The sequence below is a fragment of the Hordeum vulgare genome, chromosome 5H, assembly GCF_904849725.1.
Source record: "Hordeum vulgare subsp. vulgare chromosome 5H, MorexV3_pseudomolecules_assembly, whole genome shotgun sequence".
NCBI classification, from domain to species: Eukaryota; Viridiplantae; Streptophyta; class Magnoliopsida; order Poales; family Poaceae; genus Hordeum; species Hordeum vulgare.
The window spans coordinates 321,548,753-321,564,010 of record NC_058522.1 but is presented as its reverse complement, the minus strand read 5'-3'; the positions used below and the strand labels follow the sequence as shown (position 1 = coordinate 321,564,010).

The 15,258-nt window shown below is 46.7% G+C and overlaps 1 protein-coding gene and 1 long non-coding RNA gene across 2 annotated transcripts; one reads left to right on the top strand and one right to left on the bottom strand.

Annotated features, from left to right (window-relative positions):
• The first annotated feature begins 7,577 nt into the window (after positions 1-7,577).
• On the top strand, positions 7,578-8,802 carry LOC123398165 (glutathione S-transferase T3-like). Its single transcript, XM_045092664.1, has 2 exons — positions 7,578-8,146; positions 8,224-8,802. Exons 1-2 carry the CDS (start codon positions 7,736-7,738, stop codon positions 8,800-8,802), a joined length of 990 nt encoding a protein of 329 aa, XP_044948599.1. The 5' UTR covers positions 7,578-7,735.
• A 97-nt stretch (positions 8,803-8,899) lies between these two features.
• Positions 8,900-9,704, bottom strand: LOC123398166. Its single transcript, XR_006610091.1, has 2 exons — positions 9,551-9,704; positions 8,900-9,478 (listed from the first exon to the last, which is right to left on the bottom strand). It is a non-coding gene; the product is annotated as an uncharacterized LOC123398166 (long non-coding RNA).
• Positions 9,705-15,258: the final 5,554 nt, after the last annotated feature.

Sequence of the window (15,258 nt, the reverse complement as noted above, 5' to 3'; positions counted from 1 at the left end):
CTAGGAGTGGATCACTGCACAGCGGTCAAGAATATCCTGAAGTACCTGAAAAGGACTAAGGAGATGTTTCTCGTGTATGGAGGTGACGAAGAGCTCGCCGTAAAAGGTTACGTCGATGCAAGCTTTGACACAGATCCGGACGACTCTAAATCGCAAACCGGATACGTATTTATTCTTAATGGGGGTGCAGTAAGCTGGTGCAGTTCCAAGCAAAGCGTCGTAGCAGATTCTACATGTGAAGCAGAGTACATGGCTGCCTCGGAGGCGGCTAAGGAGGGTGTCTGGATGAAGCAGTTCATGACGGATCTTGGAGTGGTGCCAAGTGCACTGGATCCAATAACCTTGTTCTATGACAACATTGGTGCCATTGCCCTGGCAAAGGAACCAAGGTTTCACAAGAAGACCAGACACATCAAACGACGCTTCAACCTCATCCGCGACTACGTCGAGGAGGAGGACGTAAATATATGCAAGGTGCACACGGATCTGAATGTAGCAGACCCGCTGACTAAACCTCTTCCACGGCCAAAACATGATTGACACCAGAACTGTATGGGTGTTAGATTTATTACAATGTAATTCACATGGTGATGTGAGGGCTAGATTATTGACTCTAGTGCAAGTGGGAGACTGTTGGAATTATGCCCTAGAGGCAATAATAGATGTATAGTTATTATTATAATTCCTGTATCAAGATAATAGTTTATTATCCATGCTATAATTGTATTGCATGAAGACTCATTTACATGTGTGGATACATAGACAAAACACCGTCCCTAGCATGCCTCTAGTTGGCTAGCCAGTTGATCGATGATAGTCAGTGTCTTCTGATTATGAACAAGGTGTTGTTGCTTGATAACTGGATCACGTCATTGGGAGAATCACGTGATGGACTAGACCCAAACTAATAGACGTAGCATGTTGATCGTGTCATTTTGTTGCTACTGTTTTCTGCGTGTCAAGTATTTATTCCTATGACCATGAGATCATATAACTCACTGACACCGGAGGAATGCTTTGTGTGTATCAAACGTCGCAACGTAACTGGGTGACTATAAAGATGCTCTACAGGTATCTCCGAAGGTGTTAGTTGAGTTAGTATGGATCAAGACTGGGATTTTTCACTCCGTGTGACGGAGAGGTATCTCAGGGCCCACTCGGTAATACAACATCACACACAAGCCTTGCGAGCAATGTAACTTAGTGTAAGTTGCGGGATCTTGTATTACGGAACGAGTAAAGAGACTTGCCGGTAAACGAGATTGAAATAGGTATGCGGATACTGACCATCGAATCTCGGGCAAGTAACATACCGAAGGACAAAGGGAATGACATACGGGATTATACGAATCCTTGGCACTGAGGTTCAAACGATAAGATCTTCGTAGAATATGTAGGATCCAATATGGGCATCCAGGTCCCGCTATTGGATATTGACCGAGGAGTCTCTCGGGTCATGTCTACATAGTTCTCGAACCCGCAGGGTCTGCACACTTAAGGTTCGACGTTGTTTTATGCGTATTTGAGTTATATGGTTGGTTACCGAATGTTGTTCGGAGTCCCGGATGAGATCACGGACGTCACGAGGGTTTCCGGAATGGTCCGAAAACGAAGATTGATATATAGGATGACCTCATTTGATTACCGGAAGGTTTTTGGAGTTACCGGGAATGTACCGGGAATGACGAATGGGTTCCGGGAGTTCACCGGGGGAGGGCAACCCACCCCGGGGAAGCCCATAGGCTTTGGGGAGACACACCAGCCCTTAGTGGGCTGGTGGGACAGCCCCAAGGGGGCCTATGCGCCAAGAAAAAGAAATCAAAGGAAAAAGAAAAAAAAAAGAGGGAGGAAGTGGGAAGGGAGGGGGACTCCTCCCACCAAACCAAGTCCAACTCAGTTTGGGGAGGAGTCCTCCCCCCCTTGGCTCGGCCGACCCCTTGAGGGTCCCTTGGACCCCAAGGCAAGGCCCCCCTCCCTCCTCCTATATATATGGAGCAATTAGGGCTGATTTGAGACGACTTTCTCACGGCTGCCCGACCACATACCTCCATAGTTTTTCCTCTAGATCGCGTTTCCGTGGAGCTCGGGCGGAGCCCTGCTGAGACAAGATCATCACCAACCTCCGGAGCGCCGTCACGCTGCCGGAGAACTCTTCTACCTCTCCGTCTCTCTTGCTGGATCAAGAAGGCCGAGATCATCGTCGAGCTGTACGTGTGCTGAACGCGGAGGTGCCGTCCGTTCGGTACTAGATCGTGGGACTGATCGCGGGATTGTTCGCGGGGCGGATCGAGGGACGTGAGGACGTTCCACTACATCAACCGCGTTCTCTAACGCTTCTGCTGTACGATCTACAAGGGTACGTAGATCACTCATCCCCTCTCGTAGATGGACATCACCATGATAGGTCTTCGTGCGCGTAGGAAATTTTTTGTTTCCCATGCGACGTTCCCCAACAGTACACTCAATACATGCTCAAGAGGTTCGAGCTCGAGGACGTCAAGCCGGTCAAATTTCCCATGCCAACCAAATGCAAGCTTGACAATGATCCCAATTGTCGTGGTTTTTTCACGGCTGATGTCCTCGTGAAAGGACTTAAAGATGGAGCCATCACACCTTGGTGGCGACTCGAAGGGGGTGAGCGAAAGCGAGACTCAGATTTACCCAGGTTCGGCCCCTCGTGAGGAGGTAAAAGCCTATGTCCTGCTTTGTGTGGATTAATGGTGGTTTCGATTACAAGGAGGGCCTAACTCACCTGACCTAGCTCTCGATTCTCTCTAACTCGCCTGACCTTTCCCTGGGACTCACCTTTATATACAGGTCGAGGCCCTAGGGTTTACAAAGTACTGCCATGCTACTCTTTGTGGCTTTCCTTATCTCTAAGTCGTCGTGTCCTTCACGATCAGGAGCTTTCTTGATAATCCATCATCTGCACGACCTCTTGAACCGGCATCAGCTTCTGGGCCACGGGACGCACGCTGAATGGTAAGTCGCCCCTTTGGTGACCCGACCCACTAAGGGCGGGTTATCCGCGGGTAATATCCCCAACATTAGGCCCCAGATTGCCTTGAATTCATTCATGTCAATAAACCTCCACCAATTTGGGGCGACTCTTACCATTCCTATCTTTCGACGAACGATAAGTCGCCATCCGTTGTAATTTGATCTGAACCGCCGTGAATCTTTGATGACATCACCTCATCCCCTTAATTCCACGGCCTTTAGCACTGCAACCCTCAACGGATCTTTTGTTCCATAATCACTTATCCCGAAAATCTAGGCGCCATCATCGCAGTCTCTGACTTGTCGCCTCGATCTCCCCCTTGACAGCCTCGATTTCCGTTCCCGCCCTTTAAATAACAAGAGGAGAAATGGGGGGAGCGATCCCCGTCACCTACCTCCATCTCTTACTCGTCTTCTTCGCGCTCTTCCTCTTCGAGAACCAACGCCCCGGCGTCGTCACCGGCTCCTGGAGCTCCTTTGTCGACCATGGTCTTCCGGGCGCCAACAAGCACGAAGTACTGCGCTTTCGTCCCCGGCACCGATCTTCTTTTCCCAGGTACACGCATTCCCTTATTAGGGTTAAGCCGTGAACACCATGACCATTTCTTCCTGTGAGCTAGCTCCGTGACGTGACTAACGTCCTTACCTGCCTTTTCATATTTTCGCAATAGACTTTAGGCAATAGCAAACTACGACCACTTTATCGCGTCTTTTTGTTAGCTTAAGCCTTCATGCCGTAGATCCAACGTTGTCGCTGCCTTATGCTCATAACTTTCCACCATTATTTCGAGCAATATCCCTTTATTTTGATTCGGACGTGGGTTCAGCCCACGTCTCTCCACCCGGCCGCCTATATAAGCAGGTCTAACGCCAACCCTAGCCGTCACGAAAATCAGATCACATCTGCCTCACGCGCTCGTTCCTTTGCTGTTGCTGCCGCCGGCGACTCCGTCCCGTTCACCGCGTACACGGTCGACGGGAAAGCAGGCCTCTGAAACCCCGCCTCTCCGGTTCCTGTACGGGAGAGGGGCGATTAGGTTTTTGGGGAGCGATCACGCGACTGCTCGCATCCGTCCGTCTGCTTCGTCTACGTCCACGCCGTCCTTGTCATCGCCATGGCTGAACCGTCCGAGGCCGATCGTCTCGCCCTTGAAGCTGAGAAGAAGAAGGCACAGGATGCTACCGCTGCATCCGCTGCCAACATGGCTGCTATGGCCAACTGGCCTACTAGAGGGTATAGCTCGTTTATTTCACTCATGTTCGTTTCAATCCTAGCAATACTACTGACATGCATAGATGTATCAACTATATGCGTAGTATGTGCTAGATTAGTTCATGATCAGTATATCATTAGTCTAGTCAATGTCATGCTAGTTATTATTTCGTGAATTAATATAATCGAAAAATTGCCTATTTGCTCAACAGTGTGTGAGCCCTCGATCCACGCACGCGCTCCATATGGCCATGCAGAGCGTCTTCACCGTGTTCTAGGCCTCCCTGGCCGAGGCCTTGCCTGCCAAGGTTCGGAGCATCTCCGGTGGTACACCACGGAGAATCACGCCCGGTGCCGAACGATCATCAGGATGAACAGCGTTGCGTGACTCGACTGCCTCCCACAGAGGTGGAACTTGTATGTGTACTTTCATCAGGATCGACCACTAGACGAACGGCATGTCTGGTTGAAGACTAATTTTGTCAAATCAAAGTGTGGCAAATCATTAAAGTGTGGCAGGTCATAAAGTATGGCTAAAAAATGAACACCAAACTTTAACAAAAGTTGGCAAAAAAATGACTATGAAAATGAGCCATAGCAAATGTGGCAAAAATCAAAGATATGCCAACTAAACTGTGACTGCCAAATTTTAAGTTGAGAAAGTATGCGTGGAAACCTGAACACTCAGTTCGTGCGAGTCAACATCGGGATTGGGCCTCCGACGCCGCCACATCCGCTCCTGGATGACCATCTCCCGCCCACTTCGTCGCTCGACGAGCCACCGTCGAGGGCGTGTTCCTCCAGCACAAGCTGGAACGCTGCCGCGTGTGTGAGCCACCTTGTCCCGACATTCTCTGTAGCTCTAATGGAGAGAAACTCGAAATCTCCTGAAACCTGAACATTGGATATTTTATGTTGCGTACTGCATTTACAGCTTTTTTTTCTTTCTCTCTTTATTAAGATTAGTACAAATGCCTGTGTATTGCACCGGGCGAAAGTTTAATATGCAAACATTTATTTCTATATCAACTGGTGCCTTTGCTGGAGCATGCCAAAAAGCAAAGCTTTTATGATGCCCTGTACTACTGGTAACACTGCAGGATTATGCAAGTGACATAAAAATATACAGATTTTCATTGCAAAAAGTGCACATTTCAGGACCTATTTTCTAGTACAAAATCATTAGCACTTCACGGATTTTGCATCCATACAAAACAAAGGAAAAGATTATGTAATTATTTTAAAACGCCTATTCATCCTTTCTAGGCGATATCCACGTCCTTTCAGATCGAACCTGGGTCTGTTCTAGTGGGTCCCATACATCACATACACATTTTTAATTAGGATTAATTAATAATTAAATAGATTAGTTTAAGGGGGACCCACATGTCATTCTCTACTAAAATTAATTAATTAACATATTCTATTTTATTTAGCTTAGGTTTATTTAACCTAATTAACCATCCCAACTAATTATCCTACTTAACCACTTTAACTAAATTAGATCGAATTAATTAGGAAGTTAATTAAGTCAACTAATTAATCTTTAAATAATTACTTAATAGAATAATTAATTAAACATTTAATTATTTTAATTATTATTTTTATTGCATATAGTACTTTTATTTATTTATTTATATTTTAGCATGTTTTCATGGGGGGGCCCACCTGTCATTTGGTGGGGTGTGGGGCCCATATGCCATTCACTCAGGGGAAGTCTGCCCATCAACACAGAGGTGCCCGGGGTGAGAGCAGGCCGGCGGGGAGGCTGGCGGCGCGCTGGGGGTCACGGTCGTGACGGAAGGGGCCGAGGCGAGGGGCGGCGTGAGGGACGCGGCGGCCGGAGCCGCGATGGGGCGCGGCCAGGGGCGCGTGTGGCTGCGTGGGGAGCGCCCGGGGTGAGCCGGTGCAAGCCGTGCGGGGCGTGGCCGGGGTCCGCTGGAGTGCAGTCGGAGGGGTGAGGGCGGCGACCGGAGTGGACGAGGTCAGGGCGCACGGCGAGCGAGGTCGGGCGGAGCTAGGGGAGGCACGCCGGGACAGGGGAGAGGAAGATAGGAGGGGGGCGGTGGCTCACCATCGTTGGAGGGTGGCACCGACGTGGGATGGTCCGGTGAGGAGGAGGCGGGGCAGTCCGACGGGGGACGATGAGGGGGCGCTGCCTGTGGCGTGGGACGGTAGTGGCCCGGCGGGGAAGCGGACGTCGGGGGCTGATGAGGGGGGCGGCCAGCGGCGTGGGCTGGTGGTGGCCCGGCAGTGGGGCACCGGCGGGGCGGCGCGACCTCAGCCCCGATCCAATCTGGATCGAGAGGGGAGGGGGAGGGAGCGGTTGGTGGGTGAGGGGGCGTGAGTGGGAGGCTCGGTGACAGACAAAACAGATTGCGGGTTGATTCCATGAAAACAAAAGGGTCTTTTTACAAAACTACAAAAACCGGTTCGTTCTGGTCACTTATATCCGGACTGCGGATTGATTTGGGAAAAACGCAAGGGGTTTTATGTAAAATGACCGACGACGTACGACAGAAGCGTTGCGTGCTTTATTATTAGGGAGAGACTAAAACTAAATCAACGGAAAACCAGCTCACGGACGGCTAAAACGTCGTGACATCCCATGTCCACCCGATTGGAGTGGGGACGCCATCACACGCTTAGAGCATCTCTAGTGGATCCTCTATATGGACATGTATTGTAAATATACAAGTCTTCAGCCGTTTTTTACTGTCCAAAGAGTCCCAGCGACTCGTGTAAACGAGGCGTGGATACATCCACGACCAAGCCACGACGGTACGCGGCGTGGAAACATCCACGACCAACCCACGCTCGTGCTCGCCTGCTTCGTCCCGCAGCGCTACCTCGCCCCAGATCGCCGTCGCGCCGTCGCGTTCTTCTCCGGCCGCCCAAGGTATCCATCAACTCACGAGCGGGATGAGGGGACGAGCTCACGAGCGGGAGGAGCGGCTAGCGGCGGGCGGGATGGGGGCGGCTGCTGGCGGGATGGGGGCGTCGGCCGGCGGCTGGCGGGATGGGGGCGGCGGCCTGCGGCGGGCGGGATGGCGCAGGGGCGCGCGGCGGGCGGGATGGCGCAGGGGCGGGCCGGATGGCGCAGGGGCGGGCGGCGGCCGGCGCAGGGGCGCGCGGCGGGCGGCGGCCGGCGCAGAGGCGGGCGACGGGCGGCGCAGGCGCGCGGGTTGCAGCTGCTGTAGGGCTGTGTTGAATACGACTGAATATTCAGTCATATGACTGAATATGTAAACACAATGGCTGGCTTCTTGTGTTCTTTTGCACTGGCATTGTGTAGGACTTTTGGTTTGGTTTAGGAGATGAAATTTCATCTGTTTGCAGCTGCAGGCAGGGTTGCGTTGGACTTTTGGTTTGGTTTAGGAGATGAAATTTCATGGCACTGCAACACAATGGCTTCTTGTGTTCCTTTGCACTGGCATTGTGTAGATATTGAGTTAGGGTTTACTTTGGTTTTCAGTTGATATCCGAGTCTAAAATAACTGTGTATGGATGGATTGCTTGTAGATGGATGATGACGAAGCCTTCTTGGACATCATTGATTTTGGTTGCACACAAACGCAACCAAAGAGTCCAATTGGAGAGCAGCCAACTCCATCAACTCAGCATCGTTCTGCAATAACAGAGAAAGAAAAATCCCACAAAGGAAAAAATTGGTCTAGTGATGAGGACAAGGTTCTCATAGCAGCATGGGCAAATACAAGTTTGGATATTGTTGGGACAGATCAAAACCGAGATACTTATTGGGCTAGAATTTCAGAGTACTACAACAGACAGAAGGAATCATCATGGCCGGAACGAAATGATAATGCAATCAATTGCCGTTACACTTTCATTAACAGAGAGACCTCTAAATTTTGTGGTTGCCTTCAGCAGATTTTAAATAGGCAAGAAAGTGGAAGTACTATAGAAGAAAAGGTATGCAATATTCTATATGTGTTGTGCAATATTTTATATGTGTTGTGCATATTTTAACCATATATTTATATGTGCAGACAAACGATGCACACATTTTGTTCAAGGAAATGGATCCTAAAAAAAAGAAGCCTTTCACATTGATGCATTGCTACATAGAGTTTTCGAAGTATCCAAAGTGGCAGACAAGAGAACTTGAAACTTCTGTGAAGAAACAAAAGAAGACCATTGATGCAAGTCCGGGCACAGCTACCAATGATCCGGCTGATGCATCCTCGGTACGTACTGATGCTACCTCGATACGCACTGATGCTCTTGAACATGAGACTAGACCTGATGGTGTGAAGAAGGACAAGAGAGGTAAGGCTGATGACATTGCTTGCAAGTTTTCATTAGAAACTGTGTGGGCAGCAAAACAAGAGAAGGATGAGATCAAAGAGGCGGCAAGAAATGCTCGCTACGCGCAGCAACTTGAATTGCGAAAAGAGGAGATTGCACTAAAAAAGAAGGAGGATGCACGAAACGAGAGGGAGGATGCACGAAGACAGTTTGAATTAGATGAGAGGGTCATGCTCATGGACACTAGTGGTATGACTGATGCGCAAAAGCAGTTCTACCAAGCTAAGCAGAAGGAGATCCTTGCTCGCGGCCTAGAGTAATTTACTGCTTTCTACTAGTTGTTGTAAGAACAATTTACTGCTTTCTACTAGTTGTTGTAAGAACAATTTACTGCTTTCTGCTAGTTGAAGACATGGATTACATCACTCAACTTTATTGATAGCTGCATTACAAAGACATTTACTGCTTTCTGCTAGTTGAAGAACATTTATATCATTCAGAGACCCTGGTAAACCAAAATAAGCATGCCAAATCCAAAGATCTTGTGAAGCAACTGCTTCCAAGATCATAGTGGGCTCGTTCACATGGCCTCTAAACATGCCATGCCATTTTTTGGGGCAATTTTTCCACCCCCAGTGCATGCAATCTATGCTCCCTAACATACCGGGAAATCCTCTTTCCTCCCCTATTGCAAGTAACCTAGCGATGTCTTCTTCATTTGGAGATCTCAGGTACTCTTCCCCAAAAACTTCACAAACTTTGATTACAAATTTCTTGCAAGACTCTAAATTAGTAGCCTCAGCGGACCGAATGTACTCATCAACACCATCAGTTGCTATTCCATATGTGAGGATCCGCATTGCCGCGGTCATCTTTTGTAGAGGATGTAACCCAAGAGCTCCAGAAGCACTTCTTTTTTGCGTAAAATAACCATCATAGTCATGCTCAAGTATACCATCAGCTATGCGGTTGAACAAAGTACGCGACATCCTAAATCTATGCATAAAAAGTCAATCAGACAGGGAAATGAAAAAAGAACCAAAGCAGAGAAGTGTACTAATTACGAACCTTCGTCGAAACAAATGTTCGGGAAAGCGAGGAACTTCTTTGAAGTAGTCGTTCCAGAGAAGAAGAAATCCGGCATCTCTTCCTCGATCGATTGATTGACGTCCATGCTTGGAACCGCCATGGCGTCGAGCGTTCTTCCTCTCTTCCTCCTCGCGCTCGGGGAATGCTGCAAGTATGAGTTCATCGTCGCCAGATGAAGATGACGAAGAACTCATGTCCCAAGTGGATGTGTTCATTGTGTTGCGTGAGAGACGATAGAGAAATCTAGGTGAGAAGAGAAGTCACAGGTAGAAGTGTGCTGGAAGAAAGGTGATAGGGGTGGTTTATATAGATCAGAAATATGGCCGTTGGAAATATAGCCGTTTGAAAATATAGCCGTTGGAAATATAGCCGTTTGAAAATATAGCCGTTGAAATATACACGTCCTGATTTCCACGTCCTATATACACGTTCCACTGAAAAACTGGGACGTGTAAAATTTACCAAGGTGTATATGGACGTGTATATGAAGATATACACATCCAAATTTACACGTTCCACTAGAGATGCTCTTACAATCGTGCCATCCCACAATCCACTTATGGTGGCTGGACTAGCTAACTAACTAAAAACATGAGCTACGCCAAATTGTGAACATATCTCACACTACATGGCCCCTTCATTCAGTTAAAACAAATATCTTAGAGGATAACTAACCCAACGGGATTAATTCTAACAGCCGTCTTGAAGTGTTTCTCGAGTCTAATCGCTATGCGCACAGAGACTTGGAGGATCAAACTTGTAATCTTCTCATCACCATCCCACTTACGGGCTGTGCATAAACTTATTAGGTTGGGTTTGATTTATTTTTTTAAGTGTCAAGGATGCTGAGGATAAATCATGTATGGTTGCTACTCCTTTCGTTTCTAAATACTTCCTTCGTGTGGAATCATTAGAATGGAAAAAAAGAATGTATCTAGATCTAATATATGTCAAGATACAACCTTTTTATGACAAATAATTTCGAATGAAGAGAAAATAAGTCTTTTAGAGATTTTCTAAGACACTATATAAAAAAATTAAAAAAATCTATACTTTAAAATATGTCTATATAGATTCATCTATAGTTGCTTAATGAAAAGAAATTTATATTTAAAAACGTAGGAAGTAATTCAAGACTTTTTTTACATGCATGCACGCATGCTCGGATTCAGATTAACAAACTGTACGTATCTTCTTTACATGATGTGTGGTGTGGACTGGATGATGCTAATATCGAACGCCGGGCATTTCTTTTTTTCACCATCTTTGTCCCTTTGCATGTGGTCAAGATCGGTCATGGAGTGGGAACCAAGATTGCGCTTTTGTTTTGTAGCTCAGGATCCAAGGCCAGCCACCCAGGGGCCACATGCATCCATATGGGGTAAAATTTTGTGTTTTGCCTTTTATTTATGAGTAAATTGAGATTTAACCCTTGTTTGCAAAAAAAAATAAGATTTGATTTTTTTTATCATCAAGCCGATGACGATAGGATATAACAACCAACTGTCAAGGTCCGTGATGATGGAAAAGGGAGTCATGTAAGTGCAGTGTATCTCTATTGTCACAGATGCTGACGATAGAGTATGCAACTCTACCGTCAAGGTGCCTGGCAATAGGGTGCATGCAACCCAATGTAAGCCGTTATCTGGGACTTTAGGTAGGACGTGTAACCCAATGTAAGCCGTTATGGACCTTGACTGTAGGTTGTTATACCTTAGCGTCATGATGTCCGACAGAAGAAAAAGAATTAAATCCGATTTTTGTACAAAGGAAGATCAGATCTTGATTTACTTTCGAAAAAAGTCAAAAATACGAAATTTAGGCTTCATACGCTGCTCTGCTGCGGAACAGATAGGAGCTAACCCTTTCTGGCCTAGGAGCAAGTGTCCAGAGGCAGCTCACAAGTCCAAAATCTGTGAGCTCGTGATTTCAGAGCACATACATACAACCAGACAAGATAGAGAAAGAATGAGACAAAACAAATTCTGGGTTGCTTCATTTCGGACCTACTCCCACTTCAAGAACACTGTCCTTGATCAGCGCCAAGCCTGATGTGTCTCGTTTCAGCCTTTCAGGATCCTTAAACCCGGTTGGAATGGCTCCAAACGTGACGATTTTCAATCAAGTCTGGGAAAACACATCGTTATCAAAGGCCCGGCCATGGTATATAATAAAGCAGGATGAACAGACGAACAGTTTAAAGAACTAAGAGTATCTCTAGTAGTATTCTCGAACCCTTAAACCAGTTTTAAGGGTTGAGAATTTGCATTTTTTAGCACTTTAAGGGTTGAAAAACAGTGGCAAAGACTAGAATCCTCAAATCCAACACTTATTGGGGCCGGCCTGCCTCTGGCTGCGGGAGGCGGCGGACGGCCTGGTGCGGTAGGCGGCGGGCGGCCGGGGGGGGGGGGGGGGGGGGGGGCGGGCGCGGCGGCGGCTCGGGGCGGCGGGGCGCGGGGGCGGCTCGGGGCAGCGGGGCATGGCGGCCGGGGGGCGGGGCGCGGCGGCGGCTCGGGACGGCGGCGACGGTTGGCGACGGGAAAAAGTCACTCCCGCGCGACGATGGAACGGTTTGAGAGTTGGAGTAGTTTTCGCTCCCCAACCCTCACTTCTACAGGTTGGGAGAGAATTTGAGGGTTGGATCCTCAAATTTTTTTGAGGATTTGAGGGTTAAGGGGTTCTAGTGTACGCGTTTTTTCTCTCGTAAACTGTAAAAAAACAGTTATTTATAAGAATTTAAGGGTTTAAGGACACTACTAGGGATGCTCTAAGGATGCCCCGCGCATTGATGCGGGAGACTTGTCCAAAGGTATATGAATAAATGGTAGGAAATTATGTAAAAAAATAAATATGAAAATGTCTTACATGACTTAATTAGCGAGAAAAAAATGCATGCATGGCGGTATGATTTGGGTGAAGAGATTAATGGAAAAAGTAACTTATGACTACATACATGACTTGATGATATGACATTGTTGCATGGAAAAAGAAAATAAATAATAGGTTCCACCTATTTAAAAAATAGAAGATAAACAGATTTCTCAAATGTATGGAATATGGTGTGGAGGAAGATGCAAGCAAAAGCTGAGGGCAACATAGACACGCTAAGGTTTCATTTCGGATTCTTCTGCTTCTTAAAATTTAGCTTCGTTCTATAAACACAAATCAAACGGGATAGTTTTATGATATGTCGTTTCATAAAAAGACTAGAATATTGGATACAGCTTTATATTTTTTTTCTGAGGCTCTTTACAAGGTGCTTTAAAAAAGGTAAAAGCTGAAGTTGGAAGGAAATTATCCACCACTGCCATTGGTAAGTGGATACCCCTTCATTTCTTCCACTCTATATTTTTTCATCAGATTTTTCATTCTTGAAGCTGGAGCTAGATAAAAAGCCAAACACTTTCTTAAAAAAGTTACAAATTTTATGTAGAACTACTTCAAAATAGATTTGATGAAACGAACTGAATTTTATAAAGTAGAGCTTCCAAACAGACCCTTGTTTGGGCCAGAAATGCGCGGCTTGCAGCCTGCATGGGCAGCCCATGTTTATAACAACATGTACTACCACCTGGGCTCACTTCGCTTGGTGCTGTCGGGCTTAAATCATGCTTCAGATTGAAAGAAAACCTGAAGATCCATTTGCCATAAAGAAGAAAGAAACAAAGAATGCAGGGAGAGGAAATACGGACTAATGAATTTTGTAACAGGATGAAGGATGAAGTGAAGGTACGGGAAAGTGTCAAGCGAGTTGTTTAATCTTAGTTCAGAACTACGACATTTATTATAGATCGAAGGAACTAATTAACATGCAAATCAAGCGCCATGGCTACTAATCTACTGTCTCCGTTTGGCCTACGAAAACATCATATATTTTGGAACAGAGGTAGTAACTACTAAACAGTTTAACCATCAAGCTCCATTACATCAGCACATTAGCACACTCAACGAGGGAAATGGCAACAAAGGACACTAGTTAGAACTCCTTCCGTCCCATGATGCAAGATATTTTTTGTCACTATATTAGTGTCAAAAAAATGTCTTATTAGTATAAAAAATGTATTATATTATGGAACGAAGGGAGTATCCATGAAACTCCATGCATACTCAACATGGGTTTACATACCAACAACGGCGATAGCCAAGTGTAGGTGGCTACTGGTTTCTGGAGTCACAACACATTTTGCTTTGTGGTATGACCTAGACAGTTTGTTGTGAGCCCAGCACATATACATTCATCTTCTCAACAAAGCCACGACTGAAGGGCACCTCCATCCTCTCTGTGGTACATCCACGACCATCTATGCTTCGATCTATGCCGACGATGATGTCATCTTTATCAAGCCCATTAAAAGAGGACGTCCAATTCCTTGCTTCCTCTCTCGCCTCCTTTGGAGATGTTACCAATTTAGTCACCGACCGCGCCAAAAGCCTTGTGACTCCTATTCGATGTGAAAACGTTGACCTTGATGATATTCTACATGCCTTCCCGGATGTCCATACTTCGTTTCCAATGAGATACCTTGGGCTCCCACTATCCGTCAAATGTCTCAAGAGGATGCATTTTCAGCATCTTGAGGACAAGGTCGCTGGCAAGCTCCCACCCTGACAAGGAAGACATGTCGCTACTGCTCGCCGGGTTGTTCTAGCCAAAGTTGTCCTCACTGCCATCGCCATTTACCATATTACGCCTATTGATATCCCGGTAGAGGTTCTGAAGAAGATTGACTGTATTCATCGCACCTATCTTTGGGCGGCAGCGGATAAGGCTTCCGATGGGAAATGCAAAGTGAATTGGGGCCTTGTTTGCAAGCCAAAGAAGCATGGTGGCCTGGGTGTGCTCAATTTAGACAAATTTTCCAAGGCTCTTAGACTTCGGTGGCTCTAGTTTGAATGAAAAGAGCCCACAAAACCATGGATTGGTATGGGTACGCCATGCACGGACAAGGACAAAGATTTTTTTGTGGCTCCCACTATGGTCACTGTTGGCAATGGGCCTACAGCCAAATTCTGGAACTCATGTTCACCGAATGGTTTGCGCCCGACGTGTTTGATCTATCCAAAATGAAAAATTGATCGATCCAACAAGCTTTAGCAAACAACATTTGGATCTCTCACATCGACATCTCCAATGGCCTAACCCTTGACCACGTTCAACAGTTTGCCAACCTCTGGGAAAAGATTGGTCAGGTCACACTTGCTGAAGATATGGAGGATTCCATTATCTGTAAGTTCACCAAGACGGTTTGTATTCTGCCTCCTGTGCTTATAAGGCGCAATTTGAGGCCTTACTACGCCAGGCATGGTCCATTCAGTGTGGAAAGTGTGAGCTCCTACGCAGTGCAAATTTTGAATAGGATGGACATCGGATCGCCTTATTTGTCGTGGATAGCCCAATTGCGGTCTTTGCCCCCTTTGCAAGCAAAGTCAAGAATCAACAGCTCGCTGCATCACACTTGCTGAAGATACGGAGGATTCCATTATTTGGAAGTTCACCAAGGACGATTTGTATAGTGGCATGCTCATGAACTTCCAGATAGAGCATTGATCCTCACTTAGACAGTTTGTTGTGAGCCCAACACATATACATCCATCTTCTCAACAAAGCCATGACCCAAGGGCACCTCCATCCTCTATGTGGTACATCCACGACCATCCGTGCTTCGCTCTATGCCGATGATGTTGTC